Source organism: Scyliorhinus canicula, chromosome 10, assembly GCF_902713615.1.
Source record: "Scyliorhinus canicula chromosome 10, sScyCan1.1, whole genome shotgun sequence".
Taxonomy (NCBI): Eukaryota; Metazoa; Chordata; class Chondrichthyes; order Carcharhiniformes; family Scyliorhinidae; genus Scyliorhinus; species Scyliorhinus canicula.
This window is the reverse complement of record NC_052155.1, coordinates 4,211,497-4,231,871: the sequence shown is the minus strand read 5'-3', so window position 1 is coordinate 4,231,871 and position 20,375 is coordinate 4,211,497. Positions and strand designations below refer to the sequence as shown.

The 20,375-nt window shown below is 53.9% G+C and overlaps 1 protein-coding gene across 1 annotated transcript; it reads left to right on the top strand.

The window, feature by feature from the left end:
* The first annotated feature begins 16,005 nt into the window (after window positions 1–16,005).
* On the top strand, window positions 16,006–17,811 carry LOC119972199 (carboxypeptidase N subunit 2-like). Its single transcript, XM_038808536.1, has one exon. The coding sequence runs from the start codon at window positions 16,007–16,009 to the stop codon at window positions 17,231–17,233; it is 1,227 nt and encodes a 408-aa protein (XP_038664464.1). The 5' UTR covers window position 16,006; the 3' UTR covers window positions 17,234–17,811.
* The last annotated feature ends 2,564 nt before the right edge of the window (window positions 17,812–20,375 follow it).

Genomic DNA, 20,375 nt, shown 5'->3' with positions numbered 1-20,375 from the left:
CCCCCCCCCCCTCAGTGTACACTGCTCCACTTCGACATGACGCTTATCACTGGGTCCAGTCGGTATGGCACAACATTGATGGCTGTGCCAGCGGGTGTGATCAGTGCCATGTGGAATGATGACAGCCCGCTCTGCGAAGAGCTGTGAGCTCAGAATCGTTAGAGAGAGTCTGACCCATGGCAATAGCTGAACCATCCACCTTGGTGGCCGCTGAGTTCGTCACTGACACTCCATCACGTGCCCGCGTGGGCTAGCTGTGGGAGGGGGGTAGGGGCAGGGACTGCACACCCGGCACCGAAGTTTCACCGCTCGTCAACCCCAGCGACACTCGGTCACCATCACGATTCCTGTGGCTGTGGAACAATCACACGGTATTACAAGTAAGGTGGAACAGTGCGTTTAATATTAACAATTATTTACAGGTGCCCTAGCCCCTACAACTAAACTGTGCCCTTCACTCGTGCCAACTTACTCAGTGTCTATCTTACTTGCCTTACGGGCCCTACCACTACGTCTAAGTGAATCCCCAGATGATACAGCAGGAGTGGAGGAGGATTGCTGCGAATCGCCCCCCTCGACTCGTTTCTCCTTGGCTATGCGTTTCCTGGGGCGACCCGGCCTTGATGGGCCAGGCTGCTCTGCGGGCATCTCGGGTGACATTGTGCCACCCTGCTCTGCTTGCTGCCCACCCGATGCACCAGGGATGGGACGGGGGGAGGCCGAGAATTCCGGGACGTCCCGTGATGGAGTTAATGGGACGGGCCCCGAAACCTCCTCCTCCCTCGGGGAGCCCGGTGGCCCCCGGGCCTCACTTTGGGACAGAGGTGCGAGCGGGGAGGTTCCCCGTCGCACCACCGACACCTGGCGCTGCCAGTCCTGGAGGCCTGCAACGGTATCCACCAGGATCCGAAGGTTTGCAGAGACGGAGTCCAGGGAGTTCGACATTCCCGCCAGGGACTGTGCGATCTCAACCTGTGTGTGCACGACGCCATCCAGCACATGTGTCAGGCGGTTGATGGTCTCCGCGACCGACTGCTGCGACTGTGCTATCGACTGCTGGGACTGTGCCATGGCCCGCAGGGCGCCGGCAATGTCGGTTTGGCTCTGGCACATTGCTGCCTGTGAGAGGGCAACCCTGTCCAGGGCCGAGGATGACGCGTGCACATTAACCCCAACGTCTTGCATAACCTGACCCATTGCCTCCATCGCGGATGCCACCCGTGCGGTGTCGGACTGGGTCTCTGCCATGGGCGGCACCACTCCCTGCTCTTGGACGCGGTTCGACTCCTCTAACAGCGTCTGCAGAGCCAGGAAGGCTGCCCTCCTCCCGCCATTGTTTCCCTGGGTTTCCTGAGGCATCGGCTGTGCGGGTGGGTTGAGAAACTCCAGGAACTCTGAAAACGTCTGGGAGCCAGCTGCATCCTGGGCCTGGTCTGGCCTCCGCGAGTCCGGGCCCTCTGTTGCTCCGACCTCCACCTGCTGTACCTGCTCAGCTGTGATGTACCAACCAGACTGTGCCCCAGGAGACTCATCACTAAATAGGCCCGCCGGGGTGTGTGTCTCTGGGATGATGGATGTGGTGGGAGAAAGCAGTGCCGCAAGCCCGACGCTCTCAATGGTTAGGTCCTCGTCCAGGGTGTGGGGCCGTTCAGCGACAGGAGGGTTGTCCCTGGCCATTTCTGGTGGTGGTGGTGGACTTCGAACCCTCTGTGCGTCCTGGTCCGCAGATTGGGTTGGGGCGGATAGGGCTGCCCGCTGATCGGGCACCCTCTGTTGTGAGGCCCCGGGTGAGGGTGGCGGCAGATTTCCTGTCTCCGTCTGGAGGCAGACGGCCCTGGTCGTTCGGCATCACGTCCTAGGGAAGAGAATGAGACGGGTTATTTCGATTTGCTCGGCAGGCCGCTGGACGGTCCCAGTGGGCAGCGTGTGAAGGGACAGAGGATGGGGAGGTGTCCCAGTTGGCAGGGTGTGTGAAGGGACAGAGGATGGGGGAGGTGTCCCAGTGGGCAGGGTTTGTGAAGGGACAGAGGATGGGGGAGGTGTCCCAGTGGGCAGGGTGTGTGAAGGGACAGAGGATGGGGGAGGGGTGAGTGTTTGTCAGGGAGGGTTGTCTCACTTGCTGCAGTTCCGCCAACCTCGCATTGCGCGATATCGCGGGTGGCAGACCCCCCAACAAGGTCCAGTGCCCTCTGTTCAAAGGTGCTGAGGGGGTGCATGTTGGGCGAACCCCCTCCAGTCTTGTGCCGCTCACGGTGGTTATGAGCGGCCTTGGCCTGTTGGGGGAGGGGAACATAGGTAGATCATTACAAAACGGTAGGTATCAGCAGTCCGTTCAGATACTGGCACAGTTTGGGGGGGGCAAGTTGTCATCAGACGATTGCATCTCTCCTCGGGGCCAGAGCGCTGGGTCTGTGACAACTTTGTGAACCACCCTCAAATAACTCTGCCCCCAATCCCTCTCCCCCCCCCCCCCCCCGGGCAGTTAAGGGGGAGGGATGGTTGTGACTAGGGGGCACCCTACATTGCTCTGCTGAGCGAGGGGTCTGCCCCACAGCACTGACGGCAGCAGCCACGTCACGCCAGGCCTGGCGTACCGCGCTGACAGGTTGGCGATGCCCTCTCCGCGGGCGGATGATGCCCCTCCTCTGCTCCACGGCATTGAGCAGCGCCTCGACGTCTGCATCTACAAAGCGAGGAGCAGCTCTCCTCGGCTCCGACATCCTGCCCGACAGATTCTGTGGTCGCCCGCGCCTTTTTACGGCGTCGGGCGGCGTCACATGGGCGGGTTCGTGTCGTCGTCGCGTTCCGTCGTCATCACGCACGTAATTGACGCGGCCGCGCTACTAGCCCATTTCCAGGAAGTGAATCCGTCGGGAAATGAAGCCTTCGCGACCGTCGTAAAACGGTCCCGATTTTTACGACGGTTTTGCGACTTTCCGCGGGTGCGGAGAATTTCGCCCGGTGTGTACGCAGTGTGGACATGGTGTGTACGCAGTGTGGACATGGTGTGTTCGCAGAGTAGACATGGTGTGTACGCAGTGTGGACATGGTGTGTACGCAGTGTGGACATGGTGTGTACGCAGTGTGGACATGGTGTGTACGCAGTGTGGACATGGTGTGTACGCAGTGTGGACATGGTGTGTACGCAGTGTGGACATGGTGTGTACGCAGTGTGGACATGGTGTGTACGCAGTGTGGACAAGGTGTGTACGCAGTGTGGACATGGTGTGTACGCAGTGTGGACATGGTGTGTACGCAGTGTGGACATGGTGTGTACGCAGTGTGGACATGGTGTGTACGCAGTGTGGACATGGTGTGTACGCAGTGTGGACAAGGTGTGTATGCAGTGTGGACATGGTGTGTACGCAGCGTGGACATGGTGTGTTCGCAGTGTGGACAAGGTGTGTACGCAGTGTGGACATGGTGTGTACGCAGTGTGGACATGGTGTGTACGCAGTGTGGACATGGTGTGTACGCAGCGTGGACATGGTGTGTACGCAGTGTGGACATGGTGTGTACGCAGTGTGGACATGGTGTGTACACAGCGTGGACATGGTGTGTACGCAGTGTGGACATGGTGTGTACACAGTGTGGACATGGTGTGTTCGCAGCGTGGACATGGTGTGTACGCAGCGTGGACATAGTGGTGTATGCAGTGAGGATATGGTGTGTTCGCAGAGTAGACATGGTGTATACGCAGTGTGGACATGGTGTGTACGCAGTGTGGACATGGTGTGTACGCAGTGTGGACATGGTGTGTACGCAGTGTGGACATGCTGTGTACGCAGTGTGGACATGGTGTGTACGCAGTGTGGACATGGTGTGTACGCAGTGTGTGGCGCTAACAATTGCACTCAAAGACGAGAGACAAGTACAATCGAGGCTTTATTGCTGTGCGATGCTATTCCTCCGGCTGAAACTGTAGACTAGGGTCTGAGTGACTCACACGCATATTTATACACAAGCTCCCTGTGGGCGGAGCTAGCCGGCAGTGGCTTACCGGAGGAACCTGTATTACAGGTACAGGCATACATCCCCCTACTGCAAGTACGCATATCTACAGTGGTTATCACCACATTCACCCCCTGTAAAAATGAGTCCAGCGGGGGTGACGTGTAACTATAATACAAAGGATGATATATTTTAAAAAGGGTTCAAACAAAGAAAACCAAGAGTCCATCCGGTTAGCAGGTTACAGGTTGAGCCGAACCGGCGGTCGAATGTTCCACTGTGATCGGCGTAGCTGTGGTGGCGACGTCGGTGCAGGTGTTGGTGCTGCCTGCTGGCGGGATGACTCCGAGAGCGAGCCGAAATCTTCTGTGTCCTCCAGTGTGGGCAGGGGGACGAGGGATGGACCTCGTGGGGACGAGTAGGGGGGCGCCGGGGAAAAGGAGGGTGGCACGGGGGGAAAAAGGGGCGTGGGCATGGGATCGGCACCTGAGGGAGCCAGGTCCCGGAGCGAGACTGTGTCGTGGTGGCCGTCGGGGAACTCTACGTAGGCATACTGAGGGTTGGCGTGGAGAAGGCGTACTTTGTCCACCAGGGGTTCTGCCTTTGGTGCCGGACATGCCTACGGAGAAGGACTGGGCCCGGAGTCGGGAGCCACGTCGGGTGCGACACCCCGGATGTGGACTTCCTAGGGAAGGCAAAAACACGGTCATGGGGTGTACTGTTAGTTGCACTGCACAGTAGCGACCGAATGGAATGGAGCGCATCAGGGAGGACCTGCAGCCAGCGAGCGGCTGGGAGGTTCCTGGACCGTAGGGCCAGCTGGACGGCCCTCCATACCATCCCGTTCTCCCTCTCTACCTGCCCGTTACCCCGGGGGTTGTAGCTGGTCGTCCTGCTGGAGGCGATACCTCTGCTGAGCATGAACTGACGCAGCTCATCGCTCATGAATGAGGATCCCCTGTCACTGTGGATGTAGTCGGGGAAACCGAACAGGGCGAAAATGGAATTCAGGGCCTTGATGACGGTGGCAGACGTCATATCCGGGCATGAGATGGCGAAGGGGAACCTTGAAAATTCATCGACCACACTAAGGATGTAGGTGTTGCGGTCGGTGGAGGGAAGGGGCCCTTTGAAGTCCACGCTGAGGCGTTCAAAGGGGCGGGATGCTTTCACCAGGCGCGCGCGATCTGGCTGGTAGAAGTGCGGCTTGCACTCCGCACAGATCTGGCAGTCTCTGGTGACTGTCCGTACTTCCTCGATGGAGTAGGGCAGATTGCGGGCTTTGATTAGATGGTACAAGTGAGTGACCCCCGGATGGCAAAGGCTCTCGTGCAAGGCACGGAGCTGGTTCACTTGTGCGCTGGCACATGTACCTCGGGAGAGGGCGTCTGGGGGCTCGTTGAGCTTGCCGGGGCGATACAAGATCTCGTAGTTAAAGGTGGAGAGCTCGATTCTCCACCGCAAGATTTTGTCATTCTTGATCTTGCCCCGCTGCGTGTTGTTGAACATGAAGGCTACCGACCGTTGGTCAGTGAGGAGAGTGAATCTCCTGCCGGCCAGGTAATGCCTCCAGTGCCGCACCGCTTCAACGATTGCCTGGGCTTCCTTTTCAACAGAGGAATGCCGAATTTCGGAGGCGTGGAGGGTGCGTGAAAAGAATGCCACGGGTCTGCCTGCCTGATTCAGCGTGGCGGCAAGTGCGACATCTGAAGCGAGACGCAGTGTCTCGTCTACTGCATGCATCCCGGCCCTGGCTATGTCAGATCGAATGCGGGCGAAGGCCTGTTGTGCCTCGGCCGAGAGGGGAAAATGTGTGGACTGGATAAGTGGGCGGGCCTTGTCCGCGTATTGTGGGACCCACTGGGCGTAATAAGAAAAGAACCCAAGGCAGCGTTTGAGGGCCTTGGGGAAGTGGGGGAGTGGAAGCTCCATGAGGGGGCGCATGCGGTCGGGATCGGGCCCCAGTAGTCCGTTTTGGACTATGTAGCCGAGGATGGCTAAACGGTCTGTGCGGAACACGCACTTCTCCTTGTTGTACGTGAGATTAAGGAGAGATGCGGTGTGGAGGATTGGATTGGATTGGATTGGATTGGATTTGTTTATTGTCACGTGTACCGAGGTACAGTGAAAAGTATTTTTCTGCAAGCAGCTCAACAAATCATTCAGGACATGGGAAGAAAAGGGAATCAAACAAAATTCAAGAAAATACATGAGAATACATAATAGGGCAACACAAGATATACAATGTAACTACATAAGCATTGGCATCGGATGAAGCATACAGGGTGTAGTGATTTTTTTTAATATAATTTTTATTGGAATTTTTTACAGAAAATATAAAACATAACGACAAACAATGAAATGCAACAAAATAACCCATAATAACTGTGACACCCCCAGACCGTATGTATCACATCCCCCCACCCCCCAACCCTAATGAACAACAAAAGAACTTTAAAAATATTAAAATTAAATAAACAAACATAGTCATTGTCGGCCCCCCCCCCCCTTTTCCCTCCCCCCCGGGTTGCTGCTGCTACTGTCCCTGTACCCTATCGTTGAGCCAGAAAGTCGAGGCAAGGTTGCCACCGCCTAAAGAACCCTTGTACCGACCCTCTCAGGGCGAATTTGACCTTCTCTAGCTTAATGAAACCCGCCATGTCATTGATCCAGGTCTCCACGCTTGGGGGCCTCGCATCCTTCCATTGTAGCAAGATCCTTCGCCGGGCTACTAGGGATGCAAAGGCCAGCACACCGGCCTCTTTCGCCTCCTGCACTCCCGGCTCCACCCCAACCCCAAAAATCGCGGGTCCCCATCCTGGCTTGACCCTGGATCCCACCACCCTCGACACTGTCCTCGCCACCCCCTTCCAGAACTCCTCCAGTGCCGGGCATGCCCAGAACATATGGGCATGGTTCGCTGGACTCCCCGAACACCTGACACACCTGTCCTCACCCCCAAAGAACCTACTCACCCTCGTCCCAGTCATGTGGGCCCGGTGCAGCACCTTGAATTGGATGAGGCTAAGCCGCGCACACGAGGAGGAAGAATTAACCCTCTCCAGGGCATCAGCCCATGTCCCGTCTTCGATCTGTTCCCCCAGTTCCCCCTCCCACTTCGTTTTCAGGTCCTCTACTGACGCCTCCTCCGCCTCCTGCATAACCTTGTAGATATCGGATATCTTCCCCTCTCCGACCCAGACCCCCGAAAGCACCCTGTCGCTCACCCCCCTCGCGGGAAGCGAAGGGAATCCCTCCACCTGCCGCCTAGCAAATGCCTTTACCTGCAGATACCTGAACATGTTCCCCGGGGGGAGCCCAAATTTCTCCTCCAACTCCCCCAGGCTCGCAAACCTCCCATCAATAAACAGGTCCCTCAGCTGTCTGATGCCCGCTCTGTGCCAACCCTGAAATCCCCCATTAATGTTCCCCGGGATGAACCTATGGTTCCCCCTTAACGGAGCCTCCATCGAGCCCCCCACTTCTCCCCTATGTCGCCTCCACTGCCCCCAAATCTTGAGGGTAGCCGCCACCACCGGGCTCGTGGTATACCTCGTAGGAGGGAGCGGCCACGGCGCCGTTACCAGGGCCCCCAGGCTTGTATCGCCACAGGACGCCCTCTCCATCCGTTTCCATGCTGCCCCCTCCCCCTCCATTACCCACTTGCGCACCATCGACACATTGGCCGCCCAGTAGTACCCCGAGAGATTGGGTAACGCCAGCCCCCCACCATCTCTACCCCACTCCAAGAAGACCCTCTTCACCCTCGGGGTCCCATGCGCCCAAACAAAGCTCATGATGCTGATAGTCGCCCTTCTAAAAAAGGCCCTAGGGATAAAGATGGGCAAACACTGAAAAAGGAACAAGAACCTCGGGAGAACCGTCATTTTGACGGACTGCACTCTACCCGCCAACGATAGCGGTACCATGTCCCACCTTTTAAATTCCTCTTCCATCTGCTCCACCAGCCTGGTAAAATTAAGCTTATGGAGAGTCCCCCAACTCCTGGCCACCTGCACCCCCAGGTATCTGAAACTCTTCACTGCCCTCTTAAATGGGAGTCTCCCGATTCCCTCCTCCTGATCACCCGGGTGTACTACAAATACCTCGCTCTTGCCTAAATTTAACTTATAGCCCGAGAAGCCCCCAAATTCCGCTAACAGCTCCATCACCCCCGGCATTCCCCCTTCTGGATCCGCCACATACAACAGCAGGTCGTCCGCATACAGCGATACACGATGTTCCTCCCCACCCCGCACCAGACCCCTCCATCTCCCTGACTCCCTCAACGCCATAGCCAAAGGTTCAATCGCCAGTGCAAAGAGCAAGGGGGACAGGGGGCACCCCTGCCTGGTCCCACGGTAGAGCCTAAAGTACTCCGATCTCCTTCCATTGGTAACTACACTCGCCATCGGAGCCGCGTAGAGCAGCCTCACCCATTTGATGAATCCCTCCCCGAATCCGAACCGCTCCAGCACCTCCCACAGGTACCCCCACTCAACTCTTTCAAATGCTTTCTCCGCATCCAGCGCCACCACTATCTCAGCCTCCCCCTCCACTGCCGGCATCATAATAACATTTAGTAGTCTCCGCACATTCGTGTTGAGCTGCCGTCCCTTGACAAATCCTGTCTGATCCTCATGTATCACCCCTGGCACACAGTCCTCTATCCTGGTGGCCAGGATCTTCGCCAGCAACTTAGCGTCAACATTGAGGAGCGAGATAGGCCTGTATGATCCACACTGCAAGGGGTCCTTATCCCGCTTCAGGATCAGAGAGATCAGTGCCCGCGACATCGTCGGGGGCAAAGCCCCCCCCCCTCCCATGCCTCATTGAAGGCTCGCACCAACAGGGGGCCCACCAGATCCGCATACCTTTTATAAAATTCCACCGGGAACCCGTCCGGCCCCGGGGCCTTACCTGACTGCATTTGTCCAATCCCCCTGACTAGCTCCTCCAACTCTATCGGCGCCCCCAGCCCCTCTACCAGCTCCTCTTGAACCCTTGGGAACCGTAGCCTGTTCATGAAGCTCTCCATCCCCCCTCTCCCCATCGGAGGTTCTGACCGGTACAGTTCCTCGTAGAAGTCCCTAAAGACCCCATTTACTTCTGTCCCCTTCTGCATTACATTCCCACCCCTATCCGTCACTCCACCAATTTCCCTAGCCGCATCTCGCCTGCGGAGCTGATACGCCAACATCCTGCTCGCCTTCTCCCCATACTCATATACCGCGCCCTGCGACCTCCTCCACTGTGTCTCTGCCTTTCTGGTGGTCAACAAGTCAAATTTGGCCTGCAAACTACGCCGTTCCCCCAGCAACCCCTCCTCCGGTGCCTCCGCGTATCTCCTGTCCACATCCAGGAACTCCCTCACCAGTCTCTCCCTCTCCTTCCTCTCCCTCCTTTCCCTATGGGCCCGGATGGAGATCAGCTCCCCCCGGATCACTGCTTTCAGAGCCTCCCAGACCATCCCCACCCGGACCTCCCCCGTGTCGTTGGTATCAAGATACCCCTCAATACTTCCCCGGACCCTCCTACACACCTCCTCATCAGCCAGCAGCCCCACATCCAGGCGCCAGAGCGGGCGCTGGTCCCGCGCCTCCCCCATCTCCAGATCAACCCAGTGCGGAGCATGGTCTGAAATCGCTATGGCCGAATACTCTGCATCCTGCACCTTCGGGATCAATCCCCTGCTCAGGATGAAAAAATCTATTCGGGAATAAACCCTATGGACATGGGAGAAAAGGAATACTCCCGTGCTCTCGGTCTCCCAAACCTCCAGGGATCCACCCCTCCCATCTGGTCCATGAATCCCCAGTACTTTGGCCGCCGCCGGTCTCCTACCCGTCCTTGAACTGGACCGGTCCAGTGGGGGATCCAGCACTGTGTTAAAGTCTCCCCCCATGATCAGCCTCCAGGTCCGGGATGCGGCCCAACAAGCGCCTCATGAAGCCGGCATCATCCCAATTCGGGGCATATACATTTACCAGCACCACCTTCTCTCCCTGCAGCCTACCCTTCACCATAATATATCTGCCCTCCTTGTCCGACACCACCTCAGCCGCCTCGAACGCCACCCTCTTCCCCACCAGAATCGCCACCCCCCGGTTCTTCGCGTCCAATCCTGAGTGAAAAACCTGCCCCACCCACCCCTTCCTCAGACGAACCTGGTCCGCCACCTTCAAGTGGGTCTCCTGGAGCATAGCCACGTCCGCCTTCAGCCCCTTCAGATGAGAAATTACCCTAGTTCTCTTAACCGGCCCATTCAGCCCCCTCACGTTCCAGGTAATCAGCCGGATCAGAGGGCAACCTGCCCCTCTCCCCTGCCGGCTAGCCATAGCTTATCGACTGCTCGCCCCAGGCCAGCTCGCCCCGCCTGACCCGTTCCCCATGACGATAACGCCTCTCCTCTACCCCGGCCCACGCCAGCTCCTTCCTGGCCATTCCAGCAGCAACCCGGTATCCCCCCCCCACCCCCCCAGGCTAGGACCCCTCCTAGCCGCGACGCACCCTCCATGGTACTTCCACGAGTCAGCTGACTTCTGCTGACCCGGCTGCTCCTGCCAAAACCCATCTCCTCCCGGCATGGGGTCATCCCCCTCTTGCCACACCTCCTTGGCACTGCTTCAGCGCGGGAAAGAAAACCAGTGAAGGCTACGCCCCCACCTCCAGCTCCGCCCCCCCTACCCCGCAGCGCGGACATCCAGAGGAAAGCCCGCGCTTTCACACTGCCACACCCCACCCTTCTGACACAGCTCCTCAAAATCCAGTTTCACCCCAACCCCCAGCCCCGTACAGAAGAGAACATATAAAGCACATGCCCCAACGTTCCCCACTTACCCCACACCCATACCCAACAGACAAACCCACCCGGAAACAGAGCAAAAAGAAAACCAGCATAAAAATAACACCTGTCAAAATTGAAGAACAGCAACAGCGAAAACAGCAACGGCCATAGCGTGTCCCCAGACCCTAGCTCGGGTCCAGCTTCTCCGCCTGTACAAAGGCCCACGCCTCCTCCGGGGACTCGAAGTAGTGGTGCCGGTCCTTGTATGTCACCCACAGACGCGCAGGCTGCAGCATTCCAAATCTGACCTGCTTGGCATGCGGCACCACCTTCATCCGGTTGAACCCGGCCCGCCGCTTTGCCACCTCCGCACCCCAGTCCTGGTAGATTCTCATTACCGAATTCTCCCACTTGCTGCTCCTCTCTTTCTTGGCCCAGCGCAGCACACACTCCCGGTCGCTGAATCGATGGAACCGCACCAGCGCCGCCCTCAGGGGCTCATTTGCCTTAGGCCTCCTGGCCAGCACTCTGTGAGCTCCCTCAAGCTCCAGGGGCAAATGGAAGGACCCCGCTCCCATCAACAAGCTCAACATCGTGGTCACATACGCCGGGAGATCCGACCCCTCCAGCCCCTCCGCCAGGCCCAGGATCCTCAAATTCTTTCGCCTCGTGCGAACGTCCAGCTCCTTCAAGCGGTCTTGCCACTTTTTGTGAAGTGCCTCGTGCAACTCCACTTTCCCCATGAGGACCACGGCCTCCTCCTCCCTCTCAGCGGCCTGCTGCTGCAATTCCCGAATAGACGCCTCCTGGGCCGCCTGGGTCCCAAGAAGCTTGTTGGTAGTCGCATTCAGGGAGTCCAGCAACTCAGCCTTCAGCTCCGCAAAACAGCGCAGAAGAGAGGCCTGCTGCTCCTGCGCCCACTTCCACCAGTCCTTGGGTGTTCCGCCGGCCGCCATTTTGTCCTGCTTCCTCCGCTTTTCTTGGGGAGCTGCTGCAGCTTTTTCCTTTGCCCCACTCCGGGTGAGCACCATAAATTATGGGGAATGCGCCTCTAGACACCTTCCCCCACCGGGATTCGTTGAGACAGCACTGTTTGAGGCCCTCAAATCGGCCCAAAAGTCCTTAAGTAGCGGGAGCTGCGGTGCCGCACCTACAAAGCCGATTTTCTGACCGCTCCACTCCTAGTCCAGGCCATCCACCGGTGGAGAATCTGAGAAGGAGTGTTCCCCCACAGGGAAAAGTCCAAACAGCACCACTGCAAGCCCTTAAAAGAGCCCCAAAGTCCGAAAATAGTGGGAGCCACTGAACGTGCGGCTTAGCTCCACATCACCGCTACCGGAAGTCCGTCTCCGCTTCTTCAATGGCCTTGGTGAGATCTTTTCACAGTTCTTCCCTCTGCTGCTAGAATTCAGCTTTCATAAAGGCCCTCAGGTCAGCTTGAGACCTATAAACTGGCCCTTCCCCTGCTAGCATGCTTCCTTTTGTTTGTTGTTGTTCAGACAAATCTTGCACTGTTTCTGAGGGTCTGATAACCAAGAAACATCCTATTCCTGGGGGAAAATACTCCTTGAACCTTCCCCCACGCCTTTTCATCGAAATTCCAACCCGTGCTGCCCAAAAAAGAGCTCTTTTCTGCAATCTTAGGCAGGAGCTGCCTCTGTGTGCACACTCACTCCATAATGCACACCCGGAAGTCCTACAGGGTGTAGTGTTAATGAGGTCAGTAAATAAGAGGGTCATTTAGGAGTCTGGTGACAGTGGGGAAGAAGCTGTTTTTGAGTCTGTTCGTGTGTGTTCTCAGACTCCTGTATCTCCTGCCCGATTGAAGAAGTTGGAAAAGTGAGTAAGCCGGGTGGGAGGGATCCTTGATTATGCTGCCTGCTTTCCCCCGGCAGCGGGAGGTGTAGATGGAATCAATGGATGGGAGGCAGGTTCGTGTGATGGACTGGGCGGTATTCACGACTCTCTGAAGTTTCTTGCGGTCCTGGGCCGAGCAGTTGCCATACCAGGCTGTGATGCAGCCCGATAGGATGCTGTCTATAGTGCATCTGTAAAAGTTGGTAAGGGTTAATGTGGACATGCCGAATTTCCTTAGTTTCCTGAGGAAGTATAGACGCTGTTGTGCTTTCTTGGTGATAGCGTCGATGTGAGTGGACCAGGATAGATTTTTGGTGATGTGCACCCCTAGGAATTTGAAACTGCTAACCATCTCTACCTCGGCCCCGTTGATGCTGACAGGGGTGTGTACAGTACTTTGCTTCCTGAAGTCGATGACCAGCTCTTTAGTTTTGCTGGCATTGAAGGAGAGATTGTTGTCGTTACACCACTCCACTAGGTTCTCTATCTCCCTCCTGTATTCGGACTCGTCGTTATTCGAGATCCGGCCCACTATGGTCGTATCGTCAGCAAACTTGTAGATGGAGTTGGAACCAAGTTTTGCCACGCAGTCGTGTGTGTACAGGGAGTAGAGTAGGGGGCTAAGTACGCAGCCTTGCGGGGCACGGGTATTGAGGACTATTGTGGAGGAGGTGTTGGTGTTCATTCTTACTGACTGTGGTCTGTTGGTCAGAAAGTGACGGATCCAGTTGCAGAGTGGAGAGCGGAGAGCAGAGTGGAATTTAGAAAGGTTGGCATCATGGTCCTGCTGGTCATAGCCGCAGGTGGTGACATTGTCGAGGTACGGGAAGGTGGCCTGCAGTCCGTACCAGTCAACCATTTGGTCCATTTCTCGTTGAAATACCGAGACTCCATTCGTGACGCCGAAGGGAACCCTAAGAAATTGGTACAGACGACCGTCTGCCTCGAAGGCAGTGTAGGGACGGTCCGATTTACGGATGGGGAGCTGGTGGTAGGCGGATTTCAGGTCAATAGTAGAGAAGACCCGGTACTGTGCAATCTGAGTGACCATATCAGAAATGCGGGGGAGGGGGTACGCGTCGAGCTGCGTGTACCGGTTGATGGTCTGGCTGTAGTCCACGAACATCCTGTGCTTCTCCCCAGTTTTAACCACTACCACCTGGGCTCTCCAAGGACTGTTGCTGGCCTCGATGATACCCTCCCGAAGCAGCCGCCGGACTTCAGACCTGATGAAGGCCTTGTCCTGGGTGCTGTACCGTCTGCTCCTGGTGGCGACGGGCTTGCAATCTGTGGTCAGATTGGCAAAGAGGGAGGGGGGCTCGACCTTGAGGATCGCGAGGCCGCAAACGGTGAGGGGAGGTAGGGGTCCGCCGAATTTGAGGGTGAGGCTCTGGAGATTGCACTGGAAATCCAGGCCTAGTAAGAGTGAAGTGCAGAGGTTGGGGAGAATGTACAGGCGGAAACGGTCGAATTCCACGCCCTGTACAGTGAGTTTAACCAGGCAGAAACCCTGGATCGGGACAGAGTGGGACCCGGAGGTGAGAGAGATCTGCCGGACGGCGGGATGGATCGCAAGGGAATAGCGCCTTACCGTGTCCGGGTGGACGAAGCTCCCGGTGCTCCCGGAGTCGATGAGGCAGGAGGTCACGTGGCCGTTGACCAGCACCGATGTGGAAGAGGGTGCCAGGTTGCGAGGACGCGACTGGTCGAGCGTAACGGAGGCGAGTAGCGGCCGATCAGCCGACGAGTCCGACGAGTCCGACGAGTAGCGGCAGCGACCCGGGTCCCGTGGCCCCGTCCCAGGGGCAGGACAAAATGGCGGCGTCTGGAGTACCTGTGAGGAAGACGGTGTCGGCGGACAAAATGGCGGTGCCCATGGAACGCACATGGAGGCGGGGGAAGCGGACGGCGGGGCCCATTGTGCGATCAGCTGAGGCGAGGGGAATGGGAGCGCGATAGCGGCGACTGTCCGGGACTGACACACCGCTGCAAAATGGCCTTTCTTGCCACAAGCTTTGCAGGTCGCTGTGCGGGCCGGGCAGCGTTGGCGAGGGTGCTTCTGCTGACCGCAGAAGTAACAGTGGGGACCCCCAGGGGGTGTGGTGCGGCGGGCAGCGCAGGCATAGTGCGCGGGGGCGGCTGCTGGGGGGGCCGTTTGCGGGGTCCACGAGGGGTAGGACGGGTGGGCCGAGCGGCTAGCGGAGTAAGACCGCGCTCTACGGGAGGCGGCCATCATGGAGAGCGCCAGGGCCTTTGCGTCCGCGAGGTTGGGGGCGGCCCCTTCCAGCAGTCGTTGCCGGATGGGGTACGATGCAATGCCTGTAACAAAGGCATCGCGCATGAGTAACTCAGAATGTTCCGTGGCTGTGAGGGCCCGGCAGTCGCAGTCTCGTACCAGAGGTATAAGGGCCCTCCAGAAGTCCTCAATCGACTCACCCGGCTGCTGGACGCGAGTAGAGAGTTGATGCCTCGCAAACAGGGTGTTCGCCGATGGTGCATAGTTCTCCTTGAGCAGTTACATAGCTGTGGTGTAGTCAGTCGCATCTCAAATTAGCGGAAAGACACTGGAGCTAAGTCTGGAGTACAGGAGTTGCTTTTTCTGAGCCTCCGTTGGGGGAGGGTCCGCTGAAGAGATGTAGGCCTCAAAGACTGCAAGCCAGTGATCAAAGTCTTTTCTGGTGTGAGGTGACTGCGGATCCAGCTGCAGACGGTCAGGCTTGATTCTGATGTCCATGGTGTACGGAAAATCACACAGCAATAAATTGTGGCGCTAACAATTGCACTCAAAGATGAGAGACAAGTTCAATCAAGACTTTATTGCTGTGTGATGCTATTCCTCCGGCTGCAACTGTAGACTAGGGTTTGAGTGACTCACATGCATATTTATACACAGGCTCCCTGTGGGCGGAGCTAGCCGGCAGGGGCTTACCGGAGGAATCTGTATTACAGGTACAGCCATACATCCCCCTACTGCAAGTACGCATAACTACAGTGGTTATCACCACACAGTGTGGACGTGGTGTGTATGCAGTGTGGACATGTGTACGCAGTGTGGACGTGGTGTGTATGCAGTGTGGACGTGTGTACGCAGTGTGGACATGGTGTGTACGCTGTGTGGACAGGGTGTGTATGCAGTGTGGACGTGTGTACGCAGTGTGGACGTTTGTACGCAGTGTGGATAGAGTGTGTACGCAGTGTGGACGTTTGTACGCAGTGTGGATAGAGTGTGTACGCAGTTTTGACACAGGGTGGATAGGTTATTCTCATCAATGTTGTAATATGCAACTGTGCAGCCACTGGGTGAAGCATTATGGGTGGAAACAAGTTAAAATGCCACCATTTTCCCTGAAGCCACTGCTCTGTGAAAGCTGTGTGTGCATTAACAAATCTTTCTCTCCACTGTAGGGACCCATGGAGAAGCTCATGCAGTTCCTGATCATTCTGCTTGGGACAGGGGTCAGCTCTGCCTGTCCAGAAAAATGTTTTTGTTATCCAAAACTTGTCGACTGTCGCGGCCTCGCTCTGCAGAATATTCCACCTGACATCAGATCTGGAACAGAGACGCTATTCCTGGACGGGAATTCCCTGATTAGCATCCCTCACAACGCCTTTGGAAATTTAGGAAACCTGAGCTACCTTGGCTTATCAAGCAATCGCCTCCATCTTCAAAACTACAGATTCGAACCTCTGCTTAAACTGCAGGCCCTGGACCTGTCTGCAAACCACTTGTCGGAACTCGGGGAAGTTCTACTTGCAAACCTTTCAAATCTCACCTGGCTAAACCTGGCCAACAACAAGTTAGGAAGATTTCCCCCAGTGACGTCACTTACCAAACTAACCTATTTGGATCTATCCAACAATGAGTTTGCAGTGCTCCAAGAAACATTCACACATCTCCCTCAGCTGGACACACTATTTCTCAAAAGTAACCAACTAAAGATTCTCCCAGAAACAGGCTTTGACCAGTTATTTCGCCTTGACGTTCTTGATTTGTCGAACAATGACCTGTGCTCCCTGCCTTCCCGATTTTTCAATAACCATCGCAATCTAACTGACTTGCGCCTTGACAGCAACAAACTCAGAAACCTCGCAGCAACTTCATTTTCCCATCTGCACAATCTACAGTATTTGACCATGTCTGGAAACAGCATCATTAATTTTCCTCCTCAGCTCTTTGCTAGCTTAACAAAACTATTAAAACTCGACTTGTCCAACAATTCATTAACCTTCCTGCCGAATAATTTCCTTTCCAATTTGGCAGCGTTGCAGGTGTTAAAACTCTCCGACAATTTCATTGACAAGTTGGCAGCTGACATATTCAAATATAATCCGAAACTACTTGACCTTCATTTAGACAACAACAACATCAGTACCCTCCCGGTCTTTGAAGGACTCCAGCAGTTAGAAGAGTTGACCCTGTCCTTTAACAGGCTGGTTGGATTTCCAAGAGAATTTGCTGACAATCTTGTAAAACTCGAGTGCCTCCAGGCCACCAACAACCTCATCGGGCAATGGGACCTCGAAGGGTTTCAGAACACTTCATCTGTGCTCTTGGGTAACAATCCAATCTGCTCCAACAAGGGCAAGACAGCACGGGTGCAATTCACAAACATTGACTGTACTAAGAAGCATTGTTAATCTGCTTGAAAGCTAGCTTTAAAAAATTCTCAATCAGCCCTATGTACAAATGACATTGGCAGATCCACCATTAGTCACTTGATCAGACAGAAATTCAGTTTTGATTACAACAGAGACCTGTTTGTTGCTGCCGTTTTTTCAAAAATGTAACCACCACGTGAAGCAAGCCGTCTCATTCTGCGGCTCGCTAGTGGCCCACACGAGCTGTCTTTTCCACCAATGGAACGCCACCGTCAGTCCAAAAAAGTTTTCCTGTCGCCCCCTCACAATTGAGCAATCTCAGGCCTGGCGTAATCAGTGCCTGGTGGACAGCCCAGAGATTGGCTGATCTAATCAAACAGCAGCTTTCTCCCTGGCAATTCCTGGGCCAATCAGCAGCCTTTTCTCCCGCACTATAAACTGCTGTGATTGTCTGAAATTTGGTATTCTTGTGTTTGTCCTGATGACTCCAAGAAAAAAAAGTTTTGACAACATGTGTCTCTTTTCAGTGATATTTCCCGTGAGATAGAAGCAAAGGGATTTGGCCATTTAAAAATACATTGCATTATTTTAATAAATGCCATAATTTGGAATTCAAAGCCTTGTCTTATTTACGCATGCCAGTGACACTCATATCCCATGAATGAACTAAAATTAAAACTCGTGCATTTCCATAATTTACAAGAAAAAGATAAACGCTTGTATTTGTCTAGCACCACTCACAGCCTTAAGCTGTCCCAATGAAATACCTTTCGAGTGTTGTCCCTGTTGTAACAAAGGCAACATCACAGCCAATTTGTACATAGCAAGCTCCCACGCACAGCAAATATGACCTGATCAGTTAGGTTTAAGGGCCCTTCCTGTTGATTGCCTTATTTCCCATTTCTTATTTTTGCTGTTATCTTTTTGATCCATGGATGCTGAATGGACAAATATCTTTAAGTCGAGCAGGGGAAGTGCGGAATTCAAAAATGACCATAGAGCGCTCTGTTTTTGAAAACTCACCATTATTCTTAGAATTCCCCCTACTCCAAAAAGGGCCGACATTCTAAATGGTGAACAGGGATTCTCACTCCCTGACTCCGATGCAGGCTTCAGTGGGTGCTATTCAGGTCAAACTATATTTTCAAGCTACCCCCCGGTATAACCCATACCTTCACCGAAGATTTTATCTACTTACCACTTAGTAGCATCGACACTGGGTCCTGCATTGCTAAGTAAGTAAAGTAGACTTTAGGAATAACCACTGTTTCAGCTTAAATTAAGTTATTTTATTATTATATTTTTTTCTTTTAAAAGCTGAAATCACTTTCTTTACAGAAAGGTAAAAAGATCTTGCTTCTGGATCCTGCTGGTTGGTTGAAGGGACCTTCAGACCCACCTTGACAATCAATCTTCTTTAAAGTCTGGTCTTCTTGAGATGTATTCGCTGGTTAGGTCCGTTGCTGTGTCTTGTCGATCCCATGTACTGAGCTATAAGAGCTGGCTCTGCTAGCTATCTCTCAGCTGACTCTGACTCCTGTTTAAATTCTAGTCTTCCCTTAGATGTATAGCTGTTTAAGCTCGGTAGCTTGTCTCATCTTTTCCATGACCGAGCTGTGAAAGCTGAATCTGCTTCTCTTGTTCCTTCTCTCTCTGAGTTGTGGTTCTGCTCCTGCTCCTGCTTCTGGTCTCTGGGTTTATATTCTCTCTCTTATAGTTATTCAGTTTTTATGACCATATTGTCAATTAACTTATTTCACTTTGATTGTTAAAAAGTATCTTTGATCTAAACATTCTAATACAACTAAGTATTCATTTTGGGCATAACCTCACCTCTCTGATCTGATTACATTGTCCTTTGTGATGTTCAAAGTTCATTTGTGATATTCAAAAAATGCTTTGGTTTCAATAGAGGTGTTACTTTTAATTCCTGTCATTTCTATAGTTTAATATTCCAATTGTCCCCAGCTCATAACTTTGCCTTTGATTTTGACTTTAAATTATGTTTCTCGTAGACAGGTTGTCTCCAATTTTCTTTAATTTACCTGATATTAGCAAAATTTCACACTTAGAATTGACACCAAATTCAACTGAACCTAATCCTTTCCTTCCCAGCTGTTTACCAAGAGAGTTAGAATATAGAACATAGAACATTACAGCGCAGTACAGGCCCTTCGTCCCTCGATGTTGCGCCACTCTAAAGTCCCTCTACACTATTCCCTTATCGTCCATATGCCTATCCAATGACCATTTGAATGCGTTTAGTGGTGGCGAGTCCACTACTGTTGCAGGCAGGGCATTCCACGCCCTTACTACTCTCTGAGCAAAGAACCTACCTCTGACATCTGTCCTATATCTATCTCCCCTCAAATTTAAAGCTATGTCCCCTTGTGCTGGACATCACCATCCGAGGAAAAAGGCTCTCGCTGTCCACCCTATCTAATCCTCTGATCATCTTGTATGCCTCAATTAAGTCCCCTCTTAACCTTCTTCTCTCTAACGAAAACAGCCTCAAGTCCTTCAGCCTTTCCTCATATGATCTTCCCTCCATACCAGGCAACATTTTTGTAAATCTCCTCTGTACCCTTTCCAATGCTTCCACATCCTTCCTATAATGTGGCGACCAGAACTGCACACAATACTCCAAATACGGCCGCATCAGAGTTTTGTACAACTGCAACATGACCTCATGGCTCCGAAACTCAATTCCTCTACCAATAAAAGCTAACACACCGTACGACTTCTTAACAACCCTCTCAACCTGAGTGGCAACTTTCAGGGATCTATGGACATGGACACCGAGATCTCTCTGCTCATCCACATTACCAAGAATCTTACCATTAGCCCAGTACTCTGCCTTTCTGTTATTCCTTCCAAAATGAATCACCTCACACTTTTCTGCATTTAACTCCATTTGCCACCTGTCAGCCCAGCTCTGCAGCTTATCTATGTCCCTCTGTAACTTGTAACATCCTTCTGCACTGTCCACAACTCCACCGACTTTAGTGTCATCTGCAAATTTACTCACACATCCTTCTACGCCTTCCTCCAGGTCATTTATAAAAATGACAAACAGCAAAGGCACCAAAACAGATCCTTGTGGCACACCACTAGTAACTGGACACCAGTCAGAGCATTTCCCATCAACCACCACTCTTTGTCTTCTATCAGCTAGCCAATT

What these genes read in the sequence shown, in the direction of transcription:
- LOC119972199 (XM_038808536.1), top strand. Translation starts at nt 16,007, where the DNA reads ATGGAGAAGCTCATGCAGTTCCTGATCATTCTGCTTGGGACAGGGGTC.